The 27,083-nt window shown below is 35.1% G+C and overlaps 1 protein-coding gene across 5 annotated transcripts in view; it reads right to left on the bottom strand.

The window, feature by feature from the left end:
* The window catches only part of LOC140444198 (zwei Ig domain protein zig-8-like), a 156,274-nt gene that overhangs the window by 4,942 nt on the left and 124,249 nt on the right, over positions 1-27,083 (bottom strand). For all 5 annotated transcript variants that reach the window (XM_072535928.1, XM_072535927.1, XM_072535926.1 and 2 more), the window contains exon 5: positions 13,851-14,080. In XM_072535928.1, the coding sequence (XP_072392029.1) occupies positions 13,851-14,080 (230 nt within the window). The remainder of the gene's footprint in view (positions 1-13,850; positions 14,081-27,083) is intronic.

Genomic DNA, 27,083 nt, shown 5'->3' with positions numbered 1-27,083 from the left:
CGAAATTGACATTAAATATCCGGGATATTGGGATTCATTTTCGTAGCGTTTACCAATAGAAAGTAAAGTTTCTACGAAAAACAACTCTTCTGATTTTCTGAGAAGGTAGCTCGGAGATTTCACAATAGGTCCTTTTTCCTTTGTTATTAGGAAAGATTTTTATGTAGCAAAACAAGATAAAAAGAAGAAGAAACATTTGGCGAAGTTATTTCTTTGTAAAAAAAGGCGTAACAAAACGAAGGTATGCAGGCATGGGCGGCGTGAAAATAGTTTATTAAAGGGAATAATTTAAAGAAATTATGAACATGCTTCACAGCCCTTTCCACGATGTAAACTGGGTGTACTGAGTTTGCATCGGAACTGTGAAACAAGGAAGCATGGGAGAACTATCGTAAAGACAAGTTGAGAAAAACAAGGAAAGTTTACGTTACTACGATAACACATACGTACAATATGACCAAGTAACATTATAACATAACATAAACGATACACTAAATAGTATCTATCTAACACAATAGACAAAACATAAAAGTAATTCTACAAGTTTTACAAAAGTTATAAAGGTATATGCTTAATAATTATAATTTTTACAAAAGGTATGAAAGTACAAGCTTAATGAATTTATTTAACCTATATAATATTTTTATACAACTATGTTAATATATACACTTATGTGTCAAAAGGTATAAGAGGGTATCCGCTCGATATTGTTACAGCAAAATAGGACACGTAAGGCAAACAAGGCAATATGGAGATCGTTAAACAATGAGCGAGAGAGTGAGTTCGTCGCGAGATTGTTAACGTGAGGCACCTTGGTTTAAATAACACTGTATCAATAGATAGTTCGAGTATTTTGCTTAGATATCATCACTAGAAAGATAGACTTAACCTAGTTTCAGTGGTGTAAGAAGATAGCTAAAAATCCATATAACGGTACTTATTGAAATATAAGCGGTAATAATAGACGATTAATATGCCAACGTTTTTCGTAACCCGGCATAAAGGTAATAAGACTAATGTTAAGTTTTGGTTAGGTAGGTAGGGAGTTTGTAACTAACAAGGAGAATTGTAATGAGGATTTGCGTACTTAGTATCTCTTAATGATTATCAAAAGTCTATGCAGTATTAACAAGAGATTGAGATTTAATAGAGTTAAAAATTATATTTCAGTAATGTGGTTGCAAAAACCCGAGGTTTAGGAGCAGGGGGTACATATGGTACATAATTTTTCAGGTGCACATAGGGTATTTATTCTGGTATTGATGGGACTAACCTCTTAGGCACCAAAATTAACACTAAGAGAGTCATTTAATTGGCCTCATTCCGGTTGAAGAACGACTGAATTCTTACCACAGATGGTCAATAGAAACTAGGATCCAGATACTATTTTCGGCGAGTCAACTGGCGAACGTCCGCTAACATCAGTCCTAGCCTTCCTCAGTGCCTAGTATCTCTGGCAGATGCTGATCTCTATGACGAAAAGGGGTAGAGAAGATGTTATTTCTATGTTGGGTCTCACATCAAAAGTTAAACCAAGTAGGAAAGAGAGTACTACACGATTTGGGAATTCTAAACACGACAGAGATGTCACAGCCGGACAGTGTGTTTAGGGATTTAGGGGAAGTCTTGTTAGAAACACTGTATCAGTAAAGATAAGGTATAAGGCAATTGTACTTTTTAGAAGGTAAAGGCAAGAAAATCTTAGGTTTTCTTAAATAAGGTAGTCCTTAATTATTCCATTTGGAGTCAAGGTAGTTTTATTCAAGATACGATATGTTTCCAATTTTCTTTGGAAGGTAAGGTGTGTTTCTAACAGATAAGGTACCCTTCAATTTTCATTTGAAGGTAAGGTAAATCTTTTCCAATTTTTGTTGGAAGATAAGGTATATTTTCAACAGATAAGGTACCCTTCAATTTTCATTTGAAGGTAAGGTAAATTTTTCGTTGGAAGGTAAGGTATATTTCCAACAGGTAAGATATCCTTACATTTTTATTTGAAGATAAGGTAAAAAATTTTTAAATAAAGGTAACACGATAAGATTTCTTCGCTTGTAAGGACTACAGCACAGCCTATATAACGATTATTTTATCAACGCAATGAGGTAAGGTGTGTTATAAGATAGGACGAAAAATTTAAGGTAAATCGCATGACGTCGAAAGTAAAAATAAAGACATAGATAAGTAGAAATCAAAGCAATTAAGACTAACCATGAATTATAGGGGTCTCAACAAACATCAATTTACATGGACAGGTAAGATACATCGGTAGAAAGACATGAGAGGTGTTTTCACGAATCTTGTTACAACAATGTATGTATGAGTGTCAGATAAGAAATAGTAGGAAATAGTAAAATAACCGTTTTTACTACAGACGTATTATAACATATATAGATATGGGAGGTAAAAGTTCCTAGTCAATAAAGTTAGATGTGGGCGTTAGACGACAGTTACAAAAGGTATAATATATATATTTCTAGCATGGTAAATAGTTATTCTTGCTCATTTTCTGAGACTTCGGAATCAAAAGAGTCACTATAACACGGCTTTAAATCTTTTATATGCCAGCGTCCAGCATTAGTACCATCTTCGTTTTTTATTTGATACACCAGACGAGAGAATTTTTTAGATATTGTACCCTTGACATACTTGGGAGCAAGCTTAGACATGAAACGTTTTGGAGCACTACTAAGAACAATATTTTTGCGCCACACGGTATCACCAACAGAAAATTGAACATCTCGTTTGCGGAGATTATAGTATTTGGCATTTCTTTCATAGGCTTTAGATAGGTGGGTTTGGACTTCCTTGAAGACAGTTGACAATCCAGTTATTTCAGAGGCATATTCGTCTCTGTTACCGGGAGAGAATTCGATATTTTGGAGCTGGTCATGGGGACGATTATAATAATCTCCTAATAAGGGAACGTTGCGGGCAAAATTCAGAAAAGCTGGGGAGTGTTGAGTAACTTCATGGCGGGCGGTATTAATAGCTTGTTGAATTTTAAAAATTTCTCTATCCCATTCGGAATGTTCGGTAATATAGCTGCGAATAGCGGTACAAATGGTACGATTACTTCTTTCTACGAAGTTGCATTGGGGGGAATAAACGGCAGTGAACCAGATTTTTTGAACTCTGTATTCATGACAAAGATTCTTAAGAATTTTGCTATTAAAATTAGAGGCATTGTCGCATATGATGTGTTGGGGAACACCGAAAGTTAAGAAAACATTATTTTCTAGGAAGTTAGCGACATTCTGAGCGGTAGCTTTGCGTAGGGGTTGTATTAACGTATATTTAGAGAACCAGTCAGTCACGACGAGTAACCAAGAGAAACCTTTTTTACTGCGCGTGAGGGGACCGATAAAATCAATAGCAATTATTTGCCACGGGAACTCGGCTTTCTTCTGATTTCCCATTAAACCCATTTGAGGAACATTTGGAGCTTTCTGTGCTCCACAGACTTGGCAAGAACGAACGTATTTGAGGACGTCTCTCCTCATCTTCGGCCAGTAAAATCTCTCTTTGACCCGGGATAAAGTTTTAAAATAGCCTAAATGGCTACAAGTAGGAGGTTCATGACAGGATTTGAGAACGTCGTGTTTCTGGGGAGAAGGTACTAAAATTTTCCATTCTATTTCGTTAGATTTAAAAGGTAGACAGGTAGGTACATACTTATAAACATATTCATTTTCTACTTTCCATTGGGGGAAGTTATCTGGATTAGCGATAATTTTTGACCGTAAGTTATCATACCAGGGCTCGATTCTATTTAGATCAACATCGAGAGAAGCTAATTCGGGACTTACAGGAGTTTCGTCCAGAGGGACTTGTTCGTGCATTCTACTGAGTGCATCCGGTACTTTATGGCAGGATCCCTTTCGGTGAACAAGAGTAAAGTTATGTTGTTTGAGGCGCATGGCCCAACGACAAAGACGACCGGAGGGATTTTTGAGGGTAGTCAACCAGAGAAGGGAATAGTGGTCAGTGATGACGGTGAACTTGGTTCCTTCAACATACGGACGAAATTTTTCAATGGCGAAAAGGACGGCAAGGCACTCACGTTCTGTGACAGAGAAATTTCGCTCGGCTTTAGTCAGAGATCGACTAGCGTAACATATAACTTGTTCGCTATCATCTAATTTTTGCGTCAAAACAGCTCCAACTCCAGTATCACTGGCGTCGGCTTGAACGACGAAGGGTTTCGAAAAATCTGGTTGAACCAGTACGGGGGCAGATACTAAGGCTTGCTTGATTAAGATAAAAGACTTTTCAGCTTCAGGATTCCAAGTAATGGTTTGTTTCTTTTCTTTTCCTTTACCCTTTAGGAGATCGTTTATTGGAGAGACAAGGGTAGAGAAATTTTTAATAAAACGGCGGTACCAAGAGCAAAGTCCAATGAAGCGTTTAATTTCGGTAGTGTTTGTAGGTCTGGGATAGGTTATCATAGCAGATATTTTTTCGGGGTCCGACCGAAGAGAATTATCACCAACGATATAACCGAGAAACTTAAGGGAAGTTTTGAAGAACTCGCATTTATCTACGTTAATGGTAAGATTTGCGTCCTTTAGCTTTTCTTTAACTTTAGAAAGAAGAGAGATATGTTCTTCAAAGGTAGGGGAACATACTATTATATCGTCAAGATAACAAAAAATAAAGGGTTCGAATTCAGGTCCGAAAATTGCATCTACTAGACGTTGTTGTGTTTGTGCTGAATTACACAAACCGAAAGGCATAACGGTAAATTGGAATAACCCTCGACCTACTACGGCGAAAGCAGTTTTTTCACGAGATGATTTTTCCAAGGGGATTTGCCAGAAAGCTTTCTTAAGATCAATAGACGAGATAAATTTTGCACCTCGTAAAAGAGAGAGGATCCTATCGATATTTGGAAGCGGGTAGGTGTCATGTTTAGTGACATCGTTTAAAGTACGACCATCAAAACAAAAACGAAATTCGTCATTTTTCTTCCTAACCAACAAAACGGGTGAACACCAAGAACTACAACTGGGTTCTATCACACCTAGCTGGAGCATTGAATCTAGTTCTTTATTTAAGATATTCGACATATATGGAGACATAGGGAAAGGACGTCGCTTGAATGGTTTTGAGTCGCCTGTATCTATTGTCATTTGAATTTTATTTGTGCGGCCTATACCTTCAGCGCTACTAACTTCGTTAAAGTTATTAATAATTTTGTTCGCTAAGGTACGGTCGGTTGGACTAAGAGATTCTAACGAACAAAGATGCGGGAAGATAGCTTCTGGATTGGCCATAGGAAAAGGATGATTTGGTTTGTCGGACTTAGTATTCCATTGGTTGGTATTAAAATCAATTGAGAGACAAAATTGTTCAGCAAAATTACTTCCAAGGATAAAAGAACACGGTAAAGAAGGCACTACAAGGCATTGAATTACTCTAAAGACATTATCGGCAAGAATAGGTAAATCTATGAGACCAGTTACTTTTTTATTGGAACCGTCTGCTAGAGAAACTGTCGAGTTAACGGATTTATTTATTGGAATTTTATTTTGATTAAGAAAATCGAGACCTTGTTGTCCGGCACACGTAATGGAACAACCGGTATCCAATAGTACAGTAAAATCTTGATTGTAGATATTTACAGATATGTAGGGTCTTTTATCAGTCTTTTTAGAGATCACAAGGGGACAGACTTTATTATGAGAAGGAAGACGATAGAAGTTTCTAACTTCCGTAAGGTAATTTTTCCACTCATTTTCGGTCAAGCGGTAGGAGTTTCTATGCGAAAAGTCTCGGTTCTTATTCCATTGTTTTCGCTGACGGGAGTTAAAGGTACTTCGGTGAGATGTAGGAGAACGGTAATCTCGAGGTAAATTATTCTGAATTCTATTTGAAGAATAACTGGAGGATCGGGAGATATCGGACTTTTTGGGATGTCTGGGAATAGAATAGCCGATAGTATTTATTCCGTACGTTAGTTTTTTGGAGGATTACAATTTGTACATTGTGGGAAGGTAACTTGAGATTTTCCACATCGATAACAAAATATTTTCCTCGGACGACGACATTCACGGTGACTGTGTCCTTTGCCTTGGCAATTCCAACACGCAGTGGAAGAGTTTGGCTTAGAAGTTAAGGGAGGTACGTAATTCTTGCCTAAAGAACGGTTCGTGGGAAAGGTATTACTAGAAAAATTGTTTCTAGACTGAAAATGTCTCGGAGGGTTTCTCTGGGCATCCCTTTGGTTTTCTACGCTAGAAATAGAAGGAGGGTCACGTTTGAAAACTGAGGCAGCATTTATTTCGACGGTATTAATGAGAGAAGATAATTGGTCTACGGTATCCACCGTACTAGTGGCTATCATAGTAGAATATTCCGGTAGGAGATTTGAACGAATATAAGAGATTATGGTTTTTTCGGAGGGCTGTCTCGGTAATCTCTTTATTAAATTAAGTATGTCTGCTTGATACAGAACGAAAGGTTCATTTTTTCTTTGCTTACGGCTTTTGATCTGATCCCACAGTTCGTCTTCATAGCCATGCGGAAGGAATGTGAATTTAAGTAATTCGACCAGTTGTGGCCAAGAGGTAAGTTTAGATTTAACGCTGCTAAACCATTTAGCTGCGTTACCTGAAAAAAATTCCACGGCAGATCGGAAAAGTATCGCATCGGGAATATCACGCGATTCAGCAAGATTTTGAATTTTTTCCAAGACACTAAATAGATGCTTAGGATCACCGGAAAATTTAATATTCCAATCACCTACATTGACAGGAGTATTAACATGGACGATAGGGTTAATGGCTGGCATAGGAGCTTGTGAAGTTAAAGGTATATATGCAGGATTCGAGTCGGTAGTGATTATTTTATCATCTAGGTTTGCTTCTAACAGAAGGCAGGTAGAGATAGCTTCGTCTTTAAAATTCGATTCCACAGGTTTCTGTGGATCTGGGGTTAGACGTTGTAGTCTTAGGGAAAGATGCAATAAATGGGCCTTTGTTCTTTTGTAGACAGAATCACTAGGGTTTCCTTCAAATTCAGAAATAAGATTTTCGACTTCGGAAAAGATAGTTTCGATCTGGCTTGATTCATCTTCAAAGATAAGGGGATTTTCCGTTAGATCGATAATCGGAGTGGCTTTCTGAAGGGCTTTCTTAAGGATAGATTTTTTTTCGGAAAGAGTTCTATTTGACTTAATACCTCTGATTTTCAGTTCGTAATCGATCTGATTTACCTTGAGATAAGAGATAACAGAAGAATCCATTTTTAAACTCGTTTAGATAAAAAATAGTCGAGAGAAGAGAAGATACTTATATTTGAAGACTGCGTTGCGGTGCTATTTTTTACCATTTAGCTACCACATTGGACGATATTTTCTTGCTGTTAGCTACCACATTGGGCGCCATTCTTTTCAGTGTACCCTCTGGATGATCGATTGAAGGTTACACAAAGAACGGTACTAGGCTCGGGCTTCAGTCTGGTAGAGGTATCTTGGTCGGGGTTCTTGTTACAGCTCAAATATCACGGATCAATTAAGGAAGTACTTACGACACAAAGACAAGAAGTTAGAAGAGAAGATAAGAGATAAGAGAAGAAAAGTTATTTGGGCACCACCCTATTTTTAGAGGAACAGGGAAACCTTAAGGCATAGAGAATACGATAATGAGAAAGATAAGATACAGTTAAGATACGCGAGAATAAAATAAACCGTGAGAGAAAAGGTATCTTGATCGTGCGGTACACACTCAATATTTCGACACAGATACACTAATTATACGATAAAACAAATAACATAAATCAGTAAAAATGCCTGAAAGAGATACACCATGCACAATAATATATATTCATATCATAACAATAAAAATAAAAAGCAAAAGGTTCGTCAACAAAATTATATTGAGGTATATAAAAAAAATACACTATAACAATCTTTACGGCACAGTTAGATGACACGAGATAAGTGATTGATTAATTTATAATCGAATAAAAACAAAAAATATTTTTTTTGGGAAAGTAATTCTGCATAACGTAGTATTCTCAAGAATAGAAGAAAGCAAGGGACATTATAATAGTCAATATTCGTCAAACAAATTATTATTATGCCTTGAGAACACTTAAACGTTTACCAAAAAATTTTTTTTTTGAATGTGATCACCTCAAATCTATATATGAAATTTAACATAAATATACCCTACATTAATATAAAAGAAATGGTCCGTAATTTATACATATATTATATCGTAGGTTCAAACTCATAATAGTTCGTTCCGTTTAACCATAAACAGCAAGGTCACTACACTAAACGTTATAAATCAAATTCTTACGGTTTAGGTATCAAAGTTGAGCTTTAGTCAATAAAATTTACTACTCACAATTAATATGCCACAGGTGGATACAGATAGTGGCGTTAGGCCTTCAATAAAGTCACTTGACACTTGGTCCTCGGCAACAGGTAGTTACAGCAACGAATTACGGTTTTCAACCCGTAATTCCTGGGTTTGATTTCGGCAGACGAGAAGATAAACAGCCAAACAGGAATAGCACAGGTAATAATCGGTAGTAGAGATGAATGATGAATAATGCACAATGAATAGTGAATATTAAATAATGGCTAATGGCTAATGGCTAATGGCTAATCGTTAATGGCTAATGGTTAATCGGCAAACAGAAGTGACCTCGTTCCTTCGAAGTGGAACACGTCTGTTGGACAAAAGAGAAAATATTTAATATAGGACTCACTGTGTAAAGATAAATAAGGGTGAATTGAAAATCCACTTACCGCCGATTGTCGAAGATAAGACCGCTTGCCACAGGAACCAACTTGGAAATGAATATCGGATTGTGAATTTAGAAGGGCTTAGACAAGCGAAGGTTGAAAATAGGGAGGGGATATTGGCTGAAGGATGCCACGCGAAATTGACATTAAATATCCGGGATATTGGGATTCATTTTCGTAGCGTTTACCAATAGAAAGTAAAGTTTCTACGAAAAACAACTCTTCTGATTTTCTGAGAAGGTAGCTCGGAGATTTCACAATAGGTCCTTTTTCCTTTGTTATTAGGAAAGATTTTTATGTAGCAAAACAAGATAAAAAGAAGAAGAAACATTTGGCGAAGTTATTTCTTTGTAAAAAAAGGCGTAACAAAACGAAGGTATGCAGGCATGGGCGGCGTGAAAATAGTTTATTAAAGGGAATAATTTAAAGAAATTATGAACATGCTTCAATGCATGTAACAGATTTTTTTTGTAATTTACCCAAATCCGCATCTACTATAATCTATGCAAAAGAATTAATTTAAGAAATTATTAAATATGTAATGGATTCGACCGTTACTTGGTGAAAGTTCATTTTATTAAGCAATAAAACACTGAAAATTTTAGTTTTCAACACTTCCACAAATTTTTATTATAATTAATTATCACTACAGCTGTTTCGGTAGATTGCTTTTCTGAAGTGAGCTATTTTTGTTATGCATCCAACACTTTATCCCTTTCAGTCATGCTGGGTATAATTGTACCCATTAATTTGAATGCATATATAATTCTACAGGAATCTGCAACTTAGGCAAGTTTATCGAAATCTATATTCTATAAGTACTATACTTCTGCATTTTGTACCTAGATGGCGCATGGATGGTTTTGTGCTATAAGAAAATTAATGTCAAAAGCAATATGTCGGCAATTGCATTGTTCATAAGAGGTAAGTGTACTTGTTTCTTCAAATATTAGTTTGAATAAAGTCAATCGCCGTTTATATTTCAGTGCAATGTTGAAAGTAGTGTTACTTCTTACTAATTGTGAATATATTTTATTGAAATTAGATTTTTTTCAAATATAGAAGTGTGCTTCAAATTCGATGGGCACAATTGTAACCAAAATGACTCAGTGTTATTTTTTGTTTCAGAGTAAAATGCCTCCAAAAAAGTATTTAACTGAGAAAGAACTCCTGGAAGAGCTGGAAAAACTGTCCGACATAGAAGGATTTGTTAGTGATGACGACAGTGACTGCGAAGAAAAAATACAAGTAAGACAGAGAGTTGGACATATGATAGATGATGTCTCAGAAAATCAAAACGAATTGGAGGACGAGAAAGAGGATAATGAGGTAGAAAAGGAGGATGATGATGAACAGGGCGAAAACGATGGTAACTATGATAACTTCATTACTCTGAAAAAAAATGTAAAATGGTTACAGAATGTTCAATATCTAACACGACAATTACCTAATAAAATAACACAGATTTCTAATGAAAACTGTTCTGAGGAATATCCAGTTACATATTTTATGAAATATTTTCCCGAAAGTATATTCGAAAATTTCGTTCAATATACGAATATGTATGCTTTGCAAACTGGAAATGAGAAATTTGTACCGTGTAATCTACAAGAAATAAAATCATTTTTTGGCCTTAGTATTCTAACAGGCTGTCTAAAATTTCCAAGACTGCGAATGTATTGGGACAGATCGTTAAAAATTGATATTTTTTCGGACACAATGACATTGAATCGTTATTTCAAACTTCGCACGCACATACATTGTGTTGACAATCTGGAAACCAGACAGAGCGACGACAAACTGTGGAAAGTTCGACCAGTTTTTGAATCAGTCCTAAAGAGATGTAGAGAACTGCATATAGAAACAAATATTTGCATAGACGAACAAATCATGCCTTTCAAAGGGAGATTGTCTATAAAACAATACATCAAAAATAAGCCTAATCCATGGGGAGTGAAACTGTATTTATTAGGTGGTGAAAGTGGACTAATTTACAATTTTCTAATCTATCAAGGTAGTACCACAGAAATAGAACCTTCCAATTTGAAATATGGACAAGGTGCAGCTATCGTATTGCAATTAACAAAAGGACTTGAACCCAATAAGCATGCATTGTACTGTGACAATTATTTTAATCGAACAAGCTTCGATTAAAGCTATAATCGAAGCTATAATCTTCTACAAGCTATACAAGCTATAATCTTTTACAAATTCTCAACCAAAAATCAATACTTGTTGCTGGTACTGCGAGGATCAATAGATTTTCTAAACCACCTTTAACTGATGTAGAAGATTTTTCAAAAAACCAGAGAGGATCAACGGAACAAATTATCTCTTCTGATGGAATTGTAGTAACCAGATGGTTAGATAACAAGTCAGTGATAATGGTATCCAACTTCGTTGGGGTTGGTACAGAAGATGTTGTAAAACGTTGGAATAAACAAACAAAATGTTTCATTGACGTAAGTCGACCCGAAGTTATACAAAAGTATAATAAGTCCATGGGTGGCATAGATAAAACAGATGCTCTTATTGCGTTTTACAGAGTAAAAAACCGTTGCAGAAAGTGGACTGTTCGACTAATCTTCCATGCAGTTGACATGGCCCTAACAAATTCATGGTTAGAATATAAAAAAGATATGCATACTTTAGGAATTCCAAAAAAAGATATCATGTACCTTCTACACTTTAGGATGAAAGTTGGTGAAGCCCTCATAAAAGTCAACTCTTTCAATAACCGAAAACGGGGAAGACCTTCAAGAGGTACATCTAGTCCAGTAGTAGCTGAAAAACGCCAAAACATTGAAATTAGACCTCTTACTGAGGTGCGATTAGATATCATTGGACATTTTCCAGAGCACCCTCAGCTACCTTTACCTTTAAGATGTAAAAACCCTGGTTGTATAGGAAAATCAAGATGGAAATGTCAGAAGTGCAATGTCCATTTGTGCCTTCAAAAGGAAAGAAATTGCTTTTTTATGTTTCATATGCGCTAGTTTTTTAGATTTGTTAAGTACTTTTGGGTACAAATGAACCCATAATAAATTTTTTTATGTATACATGCTATATTTTTATTAATGTCCAAAAAGTGTTATATGAACTGTTTTAAGTACATTTTAACCAAAAAATATTTTTTCGTTCGCTGAAAAAAAAAGAGGTACTGAAAGGGATATAGTCTTTAATACTTGTTAAAATTTGTTTAATTAATTAGTTTTCCCAATGCGTGTTCCCAGTGTAAATTGTGGCTTATTCCCAACAAAAATAGTAATTACATCAAGATTCCACATTAAAATAGGTTTAGAACAATATTAACACCTTGACTGCGTCACGTATCCCCGGGGCATGTGCGTAATTTTTTAACTGTGCTATAGTAAAATTAGCCAAACCGTCGCATCTTGCGGTAGCGATAAAAATGGTATTTGTACGTCGTTTTAAGTGTAACAAATAGCTATCGATAGCAAATTTTTAACTCTCGCTATTGTTGTCGGTAATATGAGACATGCCCCCGGAGATACATGCCTCCCGGGACTATGCGTCATAGATCCCGGGAGGCATGTGTCATTGTCATTCGTTTTAGCTTGTTGGTCCTTGTCGCTGTATGTATTCAGTTTCAGTGTATTGTGGTTCATTGAAGTGTGAGCTACTTGTTAAAAAGTCGAAAAGAGCAAGATATATAGTTGATGTAGTGAAACAAAAGGTGATAGAAGTTGCAAATGAGCAAACAGTTAGTGATCATAAAAACTTTGGAGAGAGTTCTGAAGCAAATACTATTTTAAATGAATTACATGATAATACAGGGTTGATTGAAAGTCATGAAAATTTTAAAAATGAAAACGAACAACAGTTTATACGAACAGAAATAGAACCCGAAAGGGAAAACGAACAGGCTGATGAACTTGATATGGAGAATGAGGAGACAGCAATTTAATCTGCATCTGATGCCGACAGTATCAAAGATCTCTTTTACAGTGAAGATTCATTGCTAGATAAAAGTTATTTTTTCTAAATCTTCTTTATTCTCCAATTTAAATTCTTCTATTGATAGTGATGACGAAATTATTACTAGGTACGCCATATGAGCAAGTTCCATCAGATAATAATGAACAGAGTGCTGAAAATAGCGATAGTGATGAATGGTGTAATTTAGAAGAAGATGTAGATGGTGACATCTCCTGGGTAGATAGAGTTACGAACAATGAAGTACTGAGAAGAATAGGTAAAGAGAAAGAAGTTGAACTTGCAACTAAAGAAAGAAAGAAAGAAAGAAAGAAAGAAAGAAAGAAAGAAAGAAAGAAAGAAAGAAAGAAAGAAAGTATCTCGGACATGTGATGAGGAGCGAGAAGTATGGCATCCTGCGACTCATAATGCAAGGAAAGATAGATGGCAGAAGAAGCATCGGAAGAAGACGAATTTTATGACTTAAGAACCTGAGAGAATGGATAAGATGCAGCTCAAAACAACTATTTAGAGCTACTGCTAGACTTTCAAAGTTTAATAAGGAAAGCCCAAAAGCACAAAAAAGCCCAAAATAGGGAAGACTTTTCAGAGGTCATCGCCAACCTTCGCTAAGAAGACTGCATCTAAAGAAGAGCTACTGCCTCAAAAATTAAAATACCTATGATGATTGCCACCCTCCGTAGCGGAGATGGCACCTGAAGAAGAAGAAGTAGATGGTGACGATTTTGTAGTAAGAAAGAATACATTAGTTGGTATTGAACCACATGCTGTACAAAAACCAATAGACGTTTTTAGTCATTTCGTTACCGATGAAATATTGGATATTATTGTTAATGAAACCAACATTTGTGCTGTTCAACAATTAAATATATGACAATCAAGAAAATCCAAGTAAATTTATGGACAGCCACAAACAAAACTGAAATAAGATCCTTCCTAGGGGTAATAATTGCAGTGGATCTCACTCAGGTACCACATTTAAATTTATATTGGTCTAAAGATAATTAATCCATTCAATAAAAACATTTTAGTTATATATAGATCAGTATCTCTTAATAGAGATGTATATCTAGGTACAACACAAACTCAAAATTAGTTTTATTCACACTGACACGATGAAACGGGTCATTTTACTTACATCAACAGAGAGTTCCTCGCCGTTGTGCAGCCACCGCACCGAAGGTTTTGTGTTTGTGGAGAAAAACAGTCGGTGAACACCCGATTGTAGAGATAGGGGTGATATTTCACACGCGAACGCCACCGGGGACCCATTCGGGACGTAAACTATACTCGGACCTTTTATTAGGGCCTGACTCACCCACTTCGAGCTCGAAGATTCGTCTTCCAGCGAGTTTTTATCACCTGAAACTAATAAACATCCTGTATTAGCTAACTAGTATGATACAGAGTGGAAAAATAAAAAAAGTTTAATTGAAATTGCATCTATATATTTCGTTAATTTAAAAGATTTAATAATGAAATATCTTTTCGGCATATAGTTCAAAATTTGCAGAGACTGCTGAACAAGATGGTTACTCGTGCAAGAGAATATATTTTTAATAATTACCAAAAAAATAAAATTTATCAAAAGATTTCAAAATTATTTAAAAATAATGTTGAAATTTTAATAGTTAAGGGAAAAACTCCTAAATAATTAAACAATTACTTTGGCAGCATAATCAATTACAGAAATTATTACTCCAAAGAAATTAGAGATAGATATAGAAAGAGCATGTACACATTTTATATAACTAAGGAAGTTGCTGTGCACAAGGGATCTAGAGCTGGATTGAAGAGTTAGGTTAACAATGGTGTATATTCGTAAGATCGAAAGATCGAAAGAGCATCTAAACTCGAGCTTTCCCAACAATTAAATTGTCAAAGTAGAATTACGCTGATCGTCAAACTTTCCGTGTATGAATAGGTAGCAATAGACTGTTACGTTATTTCTCTATGCCGTACAAGCAGGAAGATACAAACTCAAATACAAATACAAATACAATTCATCAAAGCCGTAGCAAAGCTTTTCTGGATGGAGACGTGATTTATTTTTGTGAAGAGTGATCCTAGATTTGCAACACTGTGAAGTTTGTCCAATATTGAAGTTTATACAATACATAGAAAACGCTTAGTTCCAAAATATCTTATTATAGTTATAGTATAAATATTGTTATCTTTAAGTGTCATCTAATCATCTATAAAATTTGAATGAAAAAATGTTCAAAATATCAATAAATTATTTCTCAAAAGTAACTACAAAGTTGGCTGCGTCAGAAGGTTGCCGAGATGTTAGAGAAACACTCTTTTGACTTTTTGTCGAGCTTTCGGAATGGTTTTATTCCTTTTTCAAGACACTGTAATGTATATAAAAAAATGTGTAAATATTTACAAAATATCACAATTCGTCAGTGCAACTTACTAGTCGTTGAGATTATTTAAAATAAACTTTGACACTCACCATTAAAAACACACAAATTTAAAATATAATATTGGACAATACTTTCTAAAAATTGTGGCCAGGATAGTAAAACTTAGTTTATTTCATGACATATTTTGATGGTATGTTTTAACTCTAATACATAGAGAACAGCAAGAAAAAACAATGTGATTAAGTGTAATTAGTTGTTCTTAATATGTTATTTATTTTTTCAAAAAGCAAGAGCCCCATATTTAGGTAGTTTAGATTTTTAATTATTGACCTGTCTTAATGGTATGCAACCAGTTATGCATACAAGAATATTTAGACATTTATAATTATTTTATTTTTGATGATTTTTAAGTAAATATCAAAAACTCAACATTGAATTTTTCAAGCCTAGGAAAGATCAATGTTCAGTATACAATGCTTATACAGATCCGGGAAAAACAACTTAATCAATGAAAGAAAATTACACTAGCCATGTTTTAAACAAAGAATCTGCTATAAATTTGAAAGATGTCAGTAAAAAATTGTCTAAAAGTGATAAATCGTTTTTAACAATGTGCTTCGATTTGTAGAAGGTAGTAACGCCCAAGTCAGAGGTAAGTAACTTTTATTATAAGAATAAGCTTGCAAGCTTTATAATTTTACTATTTACGACTTGGGCAATAACCAAGGATATTGCTACGTAAGGCATGAACAAATATCCAAAAAGTGGCCTAATAAAATTACAAGCTGTTTATGGCATTTTTTAAAAGGTACAAAACAAGATGGCATTCGAAAAGTCGTATTATACTCCGACAATTGAGGAGGGTAAAACCACAATTGTTTTATTTTTTAGATATTTGCTTTTGCATCGGTGACTTTGGATCTGGAAATAACACACCGTTTCCTTAAGATGGCTGTGATAGAAGTTGCAAAGAAACGACATTCGAATATTTATAGTCCCAACCAGTGGATTAGCCTCATACAGATGGCAAAAGTTACTTTCCCACAGTATAGAGTAAAAAAAAGGGCTCAAGAAGACTTTTGAACTGGAAGAGAACTAATACTGCGGAGGATGAAAGATAAGCAAAATTAGGGAAATTCACTTTGAACCGAAGAATCCTTATAAAGGGTGTTTCACCTACAGTTTTACAGAAAATAATTACAAAGAATTCTACATCGCAACATCAAAATTACGTAAACCCCAAGAATATAAACTACCATGTTTATACCAAGGTCTTTTACCAATTGACAGTAAAAGATTTAATGGTTTATTAAGTTTATGTAAAGCCAATTTAATACCAGCAACGTACCATGGGTTTTATAACTCCCTGTGGCCTGCTGGTAAAGACATTCTACCAGAGTGCTCTACAGATAAAAAAACTCGTTCCGAATCTGAACAACAGCGATGTATTGTACTGTATTGCGATGTATTAGTCGTTAATTATTCTTATAATTAATCATTTGCAAAAAAAGTTGTTTAGAAGCGATGCTTGTGATAAGAGACGGAATATAGGAATTTTCTGATTGATTAGCGAGTTTAGAATGGGGATGAAAGAGAGTAAATGTTTTGAAAGTTTCGAGATTATTATGTGATGGTCATCCGAAAGAAGCATTTGAAGTTTTGTGTAGTCAGTTAAGAAGCAAGTGTCAGTGGTGTTAATAGTTAGAAGTGGGTGGCTGAAAGGTGGAACGAGAGATAGGTCAAAGTTGAGAAGTCGAATACCTCCTCGATTCTATAAAGTCCAAGTGAGTCAGTCACAAGAACTATGACTATTAAAAATATTTGCGACTCCAAGTAAATAAAATACTTTGGGTGGAGATTGGTCAGGAGATTGTTGGTATATAAAAGAGTTTGGAGTTTGTTGAACGAGTACTGGTAAAAGAGGGCTGCTCGTGTTTTGGAGAAAGAGTTGCTGGTATGCTGATAGTCTGATACTTAGAACGGAGAAGGCTTTGATTGGTAGCCTAACATAATCAACAAGGGGGAGCTGTTTTGGTCGAAAGGAGACATCGTCTTGTGTGAATTAAAAGGTCAGTTAATAATTTTTTGTGACAGAATTTTTGTATGTTTTCAAATAATAAAAGACTCTATACCATCAGAAGATCAAAAATTATCGCTATTTTAAAATACCATAAATTTTATAAAAGTTCTTTTTACGTCAAAGGATAATTATTAATATTGCTTAATAAATTTAAAAAGTTTCTTTTTATAATATTCCGAATTTTATATTTTTTTGAGTATAAAAACATATGAACAAAGATTCCGATATTTCAAAATTTTCATAGGAAGTGTAATATATATATATATATATATATATATATATATATATATATATATATATATATATATATATATATATATATATAATCAATAACCCTTCTACCCTAAGGTGTTGGGTGTAAAGTCTCTTTTTAGGTTTCATATACAAACTTCCTCCAATTCTTCTTGTTGCTTGCCAATTTCTTCGCTTGCTCCTTGGTGACTCCTCTCCTGTCTAGGATGGCGGCAATTTCATCGTCCCAGGTCTTCATGGGTCTGCCCCTCGGTCTTTTCAAGGTTCTTCTCGCTTCCCACACTTGTTTCACTTGGCTTTTTTTATCCATCCTTACCATGTGGCCGTACCATCTCAGTTGGGCTTCTTCGATTTTCTTCTCTATTGATTGGACTTTAAGGCGTTCTCTTATTTCATCGTTCCGTATCCTGTCCATTCGGGTCACCCCTAGTACTCTTCTTAGATACTTCATTGAAATACTTTGCAGTTTATTTTTTAGTCTGGTGGTGAGCGTCCAGCTTTCACATCCAAATGTTAAGAGAGGTACAAAAACTGTGTTGTAGATAGCTATCTTTGCTTTTTGGGATACTTCTTTTTTCGATAGGAATGTGCTCTTAATTGCGTGGTATATCCGGGAAGCGTTTGCTATTCGATTGTTTATCTCTGCTTCTTGTGTACCCCTACTCTCTAGTTGCACTCCCAGGTATTTAAAGGTTTCGACTTGTTCTAAAGTATAGTTATTGATTTTAATGTTTGTATGTTGGTCTGTTTTCCCACATACCATGACCTTGGTTTTACTTTCATTAATTCTCAGGTTACGTTTTTCGAGTTTATCTCTCCATATCTGTAGGTTTCTCTTAAGTGCGTCCTCGTTTCTTCCAAATATGACGAGGTCATCTGCAAATGCGCACTCCGCTATCTGTATCATTTCCAGGTTTCTATGTCCAACAAATATTCTCGATGTTTCTTCTCTAGTTTCTTTCATTACATTATCTAGTACAATATTGAACAGGATGGGGCCTAGTACACCTCCTTGTCGTAAGCCATCATTGACTCTAAACTCTTCTGATTCCATATTATCTGTTCTTACTCTGTTTCTTGTGTTCTTGTATAGGCTCATAATAGCTTTTCTGAGTTTGCTGTCTACTTCTCTGTTTCTTAGGCTTTTGTCTATTTCGGTTCGCGGGGTTCTATCAAATGCTTTTTCGAGGACTATGAAAGCTTGGTATAGTTCCGTGCTTGTATTTCGTGCATTTTGTATTAGATGCTTGAGTGTAAAAACATGGCCATGGATGCTTCTTCCCTTCCTGAAACCGCTCTGTGACTGCTCCAGCTTATGGTCTACTTCTTGTAGTAGTCTTTTCTCCAGTAATCGTTCTTAAACTTTGGAAGGGATACTCAGGAGAGTTATACCTCTGTGGTTGCTGCATTCTCGTCTGTCACCTTTTTTGAAAATGGGTAGAATAACGCCCACTTCCCAGTCTTTTGGGATCTTGTTCTCATTCCATGCTTTATTGCAAACTTTTCTAAGCATTTCATTTCCATTTTCTCCCATATTTTTTAGCATTTCCGCAGTTATCTTATCATAGCCAGCTGCCTTTCCTCTTTTGAGCCTGAGTATTATTTCTCTTATTTCTTCTATTGTTATTTCGTTTTGGTTTGGGTTCTCATATGGGTTTTCTTCAGTGTTGTCTATTTCATTATTATAGTCTTTTTGAGTCAGAAGGTCTTCGAAATATTCTCTCCACCTGTTCATAATATTTTCGTTCTCGCAGAGGATGTGACCATCTTTGTTTTTAATTTGTTTTGGTGTTTGTTGTCTGTTCTCTGTCCTTAGGCTTCTCAGAGTTTTGTAAAATAGTTTTTGGTTAGTGTGGTAGTCCTTCTCCAGCTTATTCCCAAAATCCTCCCAGCTTTTCTTTTTTGCTTTAATCACCATGTCTTTTACTTTTGCCCTCTGTTGCTTATATTTTTGATAGCTTTCTGCATTCTGGTTCCCTAGATGTAATTATTTAGGAAGTAGAAGACTATTTTAGGAAGTAGTATTTAGTAGTATAAGAAGAAGGATGTAATTATTATTTATAAGGAAGTGTAATTATTTTACGAATATCCAAATTTCTTGTTTATGTTGTTTTATCAATGTTATAAAAAAAATCAAACTGATAAATATCTGGTAAATTAAAATTATTTTATGTGGTACAATTTTCATTGGGACAGCTAAGCCCATGGAATTTATTTGATAAATCTTCATATTATTATTTTTTTTTATAATAAAAGATATTTGTATTTGTTTATTTATGTTATTTCTATTTATTTCCTTTTCCTATTTTATCCCGATAAGGAACAACTAAGAGATACTGGAAGCCACGAGAAAAGATAAGTATAACCTAAGCTGATGCATATTCTTTAAATACTTTATTGTGCAGACACTTAATATCATCTCTTCAGAAGACCCAAGCGATCAACTAATCTATTTTAAACATAAACTCATTTTAGACATCATTATACGAAAATTGATTAAGATAGCGGTAACGCAAAAACGAGAAAAAAACCCTAAAAATAATTACTCCAAAAAACGCCGGCAAAAACCAAGAAAAAAGTCTTATGAATATTACGAACAAATATTATTTTCCACTCAAACTCCCTCAGTCTGACACTGATATATTGTTGCGTGCGTCTTTCCATTTTTTTGTGTTTACTCTTTTGATATGCCACTTCTTGAAGTTTTAACGCCCGCCAACGATAGGGAAAAAATCATCATTAGGCCTTTTTCTTAGAACGAGACAAAGAAAGGCTGGCATTTTGAAATATCACTGGCTCATTCTCTCGACGGAAATTTGGGGAAGTGCTATTAATCACCTTACGGAAGAGAATACATTATATATTTACCTAAAGCCCTTATTTCAAGAACAAAGTACTCGTAGTATGGAGACACGGCGGTATATGCTTTTACACTATTGTTGAGTGATATACTGGTAGAAATAGATCTTAGAGCTGCAGGGTATTAAACCTTTGCTTAGCTGTGTTGAGTTTTATACTATTTTACAATTTTCATTGTATGTTTTTAGAAGTTTTAAGCTGTATATAAAATTTAAAGTAATCCTCCATATTTTTTACACCGTTCTTAAGTAACCTTAAACAGATAAGTAAATATTTTATCAATTTTGACTTAAAACTACTGTAATAGTTTTAGTTTCGGAGAGTGCTTACACTTTGATTTTTTTGAGTGTTTAATTCTTCCGATATTTCTTAGTCTCTATTTGACTATAGTTTAACATTCCAGCTAGCTGGTCTTAATATGGAATTCTTCTTATTATCCTCTTCTTTGCTATCGTAGTCTACAAATCTTTCCGTCCTGTATTCGAGGTTTGTGATCTGTTCTATGAGCATGTTTTTTATTGCCTCACTGATTGTTTATCATAATTTCACCACTGATATTCAATCTGTACTCGGAGCAAATTTTAAAGAGGCGTTAATAGATATTGATGAAGGCATCTCAATAAATGAAGTAAAGCTCAATAACCTGCGATGTGCAGATGATACAATAGATGGTTTTCCAATACCGTAGAAGGGCTGCAAAACTTAATAAACAAAATAACGGAAACAAGTAGAACATATGGACTGGATATATACACCAGCAAAACCAAGCAAATGATCATCAGCAAGGAAAACATAACTGGAGCAAATATGTATGTGAAGCAAATGAGAATTGAACGTGTCTCACAATGCAACTACTTAGGAACTATAATCAATTAGTCGTGGGACAATATCCAAGAGATTAAATGTCGCATCAAAAAGTCAAAAAGTGCATTGTTGACTATGAACTCTGTGTTCAAGAGCTACGACCTCACCCTAGAAACAAAAATAAGGCTTCTTAAATGTCACGTGTACTCGATGCTTCTGTACGGAGGAGTAGAAACGTGGACATTGAAGGCAGAAACTATATCAAAACTTCAGGCTTTTGAGCTATGGTTGTACAGAAGGATCCTGGAGATACCATGGACTGACAAAGTTAACAATGAAGAAGTACTAAGGAGGATGAACACAACCGCGGATTTGGTCAACGTCATGAAGGGCCGTAAGGGACATATAATGAGAAATCAAGGCAAATATGAGCTACTCCAATGCATTTTGCAAGGTAAAATTAAAGAAATACGGGTCCCAGGACGAAAAAGAATATCCTGGCTTGCTAAACTGAGAGCATGGTATAGAAAGACCTCAACAAAGCTATTCCGTATAGCAACCAGCAAAGTCATCATAGCCAGAATAATCGCCGGAATAAACGTTCGGAACAGACAGTCGGATAGGCACCCAAAGAAGAAGACTGGTTGTTGAATTAACCTATCAATCCAAATACGAATCTTTATAAATACCTATGCTATGGCATTTTAATATAAATAATGTCAATTCCCACAAAGCTTTCCATACATCCAGACAATTTTTGATGTTGAGTTTTCCTTTAAAAAGTACATTGGGGTTTCCAAGGAAAAATCTCGGGAAAGAGAAATGTGGGACGTAGGAGGATTTCCTGGTTGCGAAATTTAAGGGAGTGGTATGGGTGCAGTTCAATACAGTTGTTCAGAGCTGCAGCCAACAAAGTGAAGATTGCTGTGATGGTAGCCAACCTCCGATAGAAGACGGTACTGCAAGAAGAAGATATTGACTATTGTTCTATTATCTGGTCTAAGTGGTCAAAAAAGTGTCGTTTATTCTGTTGTTTTATAAAAGTTATTTGTACAGAAGTTGATCGTCACTTATCTATTTCCGTTTTTTACATTCTCGTTATGTTTTTGCTTAAATCCGGGTATTACTTGATTGACTATTAGACCGCTAAAACCCCCCAATATTAACATCTTCCCTCTAACTTGATCTACTAAGGACATTGGCGATCATCATGGCCCATTTGACTCTATCTGCAGCCGTTCTGAAAAGTTCTATTGACGTTTTTCCACTCCATTGTCTCAAATTCTTCAGCCAGGACGTGCGTCTTCTCCCCGATCCTCTTTTGCCTTCCACTTTCCCTTGTATGACCAGCCGCATCAATTCGTATTTCTCGTTTCTTAGTATGTGACCAAAGTAGCTCATTTTTCTTTTATTTACAGTGTTGAGTATTTCTTTATCTTTTTTCATTCTTCGTAGCGTTTCCGCATTTGTTATGTGTTGTGTCCAAGATATTTTCCACATTCTTCGATAACACCACATTTCAAAGTTAATGAGTTTTTTCTCTGTCGCCTATGTAATTGTCCAGGCCTCAACTCCATACAACAGGACAGAGAACACGTAGTACAGTCTGTCCCAAACCCTTCTTTCAGTGCGTCACTAATTTTAACGTCATATAGGATTTTAAGAATGTCGAGAATTATTGCATGACATTTTAGTTAAATCTGACAGTTGCAGGATCGTAATCGGTTAAATGTGAAAAGGTTATTTTTTTTAGATATAAAATAAAAACTTTAACAATTCAAAATTGTATTTTAATATTAAAGGTAAAATTTTTAATTTACATATTAAAGGTTTCGTCCTGTATATAAATTTTTATTGCGCATTATATTGGAACGGCAGTTTGTCATAATTCCTATTCCATACATTCCAAGGAAAGTGCTTAATTAGCTAAGATTTACCATCTCCAATAATTCAATTCATATATGTCTCCCTTTTAAACATTCTACCAAAGAGTGTTTAGTCTCAACTTGAATTTGGTATTTTTGGTATGAAGGGTAACATGTTGGCCTAAAATTAACAAGAAAAAATTTAAAGACGGTAGTGATATTTCAGTAGGTTATGGCTAACTATATTTTGATACAAACCTTCACTAAACATTCTGTATACACGAGTTCTAATAACATGTTAATAGTTATTGGTTAATGAACGGCAGAAACTGGTAATAAAGTTGTCCCAGCTTCTTTTTCTAATTGAAAATAATTTAATAATTTTAATATTAGTCTTTGTTCCTTCTCGGTATATCTCGGCATATTTAAAATATTTTTATGACAATAAATACAAAATTAAATTTTCACTGTAAAATGTCTAAAGATACTAACCTGGAATGACAATTATCATTTTATCAGTTGACATTGTGAAAGTACTGTCAAGATCGAGACCTTCTGCGTCAAATGTATCATAATCTATATATCTATGTATAATAATCACAGACTCACGTTTTTTTCTGTCACTTCTAGCTTAATGCGTTAGAGAGAATTCGATCAACTATGACGCACTGAAAAAAGGGTTTGGGACGAACTATATCTACTTTTTGTTATTCATCATAAAACGTTTCCCTTGTTGTTTGAGAGTTGTTATTTTCTAGGTCTTCTCCCCTGATGATGTTTAGGTCTTCCTTCTCTTTCATCTATATAAGCTGTTAGCACATCTACCGCTGCTTGTTCAGATTCTGTTTAGCGTTATTGCGAGTCAGTTCAAAGCCTGGCGGTTTCTGATCGATACAGGCCATTTGATGTGCTTCTTGTAGCGAGTCGCTCTCCCAATGGACCTTTCGCAGTTTCACTACTCCACTATCTATTAGTATGTATTTACCTAATTTTAATTGTCCTTTTTCTTTCTTTTTTGTTTCCTCTCTTCTTCTTCTTTAGGTACCGTCTTCTTAGCGAAGGTTTGAGATGACCTCTGCAAAGTCTTTCCTATTTTGGGCTTTCCTTATTAAACTTTGAAAGTCTAATCTTTGATGTTGCGCAGCCAGGTCATTTGTCGTCTACCCGGGCCGCGTATGCCTTCTATTTTCCCTTCTATGATAAGCTGAAGGAAGTTATACCTGTCGTGTCTAAATATTTGTCCAACATAAAACGTTTTACGCTTCTTGACAGTTTCTGTGAGTTCACGTTCTCTATTCATACGCCTTAAAACTTCTTCATTTCTAACGCGGTCGGTCCATGGAATTTTCAGCATACGACAAAATACCCACATCTCAAAGCTATCTAAACGTCGTAACGAGCTGACTGTTAACGTCCAAGCTTCCACGCCGTGTAATAGTACACTATATACATAACACTTTATCATGCGGTATCGTAGAGACAAATTAAGATTACGGGTAGTGAGTAACTGTCGCATCTTTAAGAAGGTGTTTCTTGCCTGTTCTATTCTACATTTAACCTCTTGTTCTTGGTCTAAGGTTTCATGTATCCAACAGCCTAGATACTTATTTTTTGTTTCCTGTAAAGCGTAAATATCTCTTTGTTTTTCTTTCATCGCTTGTAATATTTCTTGGTCCCTTATGCTGAGCGATCTCATATTCCAAGTAGTAATTCTCATCCGGATTTTGGATATTTTTAGCTTATCCGTATTTCTCGCCGCGGTCATCTTCATAGTATTAATCCGGTTCTAACGCTGTACATTAAAAGTCACTTGTATTGTATTTATTTAATCCTCGTGTGTTGTCTTCTCTAAGATGATTCTAAGACTGTTTTTTTTCTGGCATGTTTCCTATTTGTTAGACAATTAGATTTGTAATCCGGATATCATTTTAAAATAATTCTAAAATGCAAATTGTGATTGATATTTTTAATATTTTGGAGATATTATTGCTAAGTAATTATTGTTATGAGCAGCAGCCTTTATAGCTTTTGGATGAGCTTTCAGCATTCTCGGTAGTTTCTTGGCATAAGTGCCTTCGGTTTTTTTGTAGGATTGTTTTTATTCGATTTCTTATTGGTGTTTTGCTTTAGACTATGTGGAAATCGGAACTGCGGATGAATTTGGCGCAGTTTGAGATGCGTGTTTTTTTAGGCTTTGTCACTGTCTTCTCAGAGTTTGCCTTTTCACAAGCAGCAGCAGTTTTTTCCTTTTTAGTTGTTTTTTCATCTTTTTTTTTTCTTCTGCAATAAGCTTTGAAGATCCAGAGAAAGACTATGAGGAAGACGTTAACTTAAAAGATCCTGGACATTTTTTCCTTTCAATTGTACCAAAGATACACTACACTACACTGGCAGCTTTTAAATATTTTTTGATGAAGATCTCTTTCCTTTCAGTTAACTATTTCAGACATTGAAAAGTGAAAAAGTTTTGCTCATTGATTTTTTGCCCATTTTCCTTTGTGGGTGGTAAATATGTTTATGGTGTTTCAAATGACAACTTAGCCAAAGTGGCTGATGATTGTTTTAGAGATTTAAGAGTGAGTGAAAACAATTTCCGGATTAAAAATCGAAACCTGTGAAATTCATTAAAGACGATAATCGTAAAGACCGTATCCTATAGAGATAATGGAGTGTGTTGTCCACCATAGCTGAAAACAAAAGAGACCCAATTTTGTTGACTCGAATTACCAACAAAACACATAAAAATTATAACAACCACCAAATGACTCAAAACGTCATTAAAATTTTTTAGAAGAAACTATAAAAAAATTATTAAAATTAATTTAAAAATAGAGCTCACTTCCAAATCTTGCCAATTTAGTAGCCCCTCATAACGGACTTCTTCTTCATGTGCCTTGTCCGTTCCGAACGTTGGCAATCAACATGGCTATTCTGACTTTGTTTACGGCAGATCTGAATAGTTTAGCAGATGACAATCCGAACCATTGCCGCGAGTTTTGGAGCCACGAGTGTCTTCTCCTCCCTGGACCCCTTCTGCTGTCTATTTTCCCTTGAACGATCAGCTGTAGTACTCTATATTTATTATGTCTCATAACGTGACCCAAGTATTCCAACTTTCTTTTCTTTATACGTATTCCTACCTCTCTCTCTCTTTACCTATCCGGCGTAGTACCTCTTCGTTGGTCACGTGCTCAGTCCAGGATATACGTAATATACGTCGGTAAGCCCACATTTCGAAGGCCTCTACTTTTTTTAGAGTTATAAAGGACTTAACCAAGAAAAAAGGACTCCACACTCAAAATTTAGGATTAATTGTGTCTCATTAGCATGAGTATCAGCCCCTTTTCACTACAAGTTGTAGAAATCTGTGACAAAATCTAAAAGAAGCACGTACGAATAGGTTTTAGCTGATATCTGATCGTTACAAATTGAATTTAAAACCTTTAAAAGGAGCTACCTTTATATAAAAACACGAGTACAAATCCAGACCCAAAATGCACTTTCCTTTCCCTGTCAGCGCGCTCCTCTTTCGTTGCAATCATGCCTTGTTTCAAATTTGTGTTGCTTTGTAGTATCCCATTTTCGGAATCATGGCATCGTGAAGTTTGTACAAGTTCGTTAAATAACTTGATTAATAGAATAAACAATGGAGCTTCAGCAGTTTAGACAGAACAATTGAATAATTTATTTGATGTTTGCAAGACGCCGTCCTGGGACCCGTTCCCGGAAATCCACAGAGATTTTAATTATACTGTTTTTGCGGAAAAAGTTAATTCGGAGCGAAGGGAGTTTTTTGGTTATAGTTTTAAGGGTTTAACGGATTGGCGGGTGAAATGTTTACTTGACAGGCAGCTGAATTTTGTTTAAGTTCACTAAATTTAAAGCCAGAGTAAAAAACCATTCCTATTTAAATAGTAACAAAGAGATTTATAAAGATACTTTTTATAGGATAAGACTGCTGCTTGTTTTTCGAGGGCCTATACCATACATAATGAACTAGATTATTAAGAAGTAAAAGTGAAACACCAATACCCTTATGCTCCAGAGAGGATAAGGGAATTGGTGAAAGAAAGAATAGATACAACAAAAAAACATAAAAGAATTAGGAAAAAAACCCTTCAAAAAACAGCGTCACTCTTTTT

This window comes from Diabrotica undecimpunctata, chromosome 6 (assembly GCF_040954645.1).
Source record: "Diabrotica undecimpunctata isolate CICGRU chromosome 6, icDiaUnde3, whole genome shotgun sequence".
In the NCBI taxonomy this organism is placed as follows: domain Eukaryota; kingdom Metazoa; phylum Arthropoda; class Insecta; order Coleoptera; family Chrysomelidae; genus Diabrotica; species Diabrotica undecimpunctata.
The sequence above is the reverse complement of the archived record's forward strand: the minus strand, read 5'-3'. Positions and strand labels throughout refer to the sequence as shown.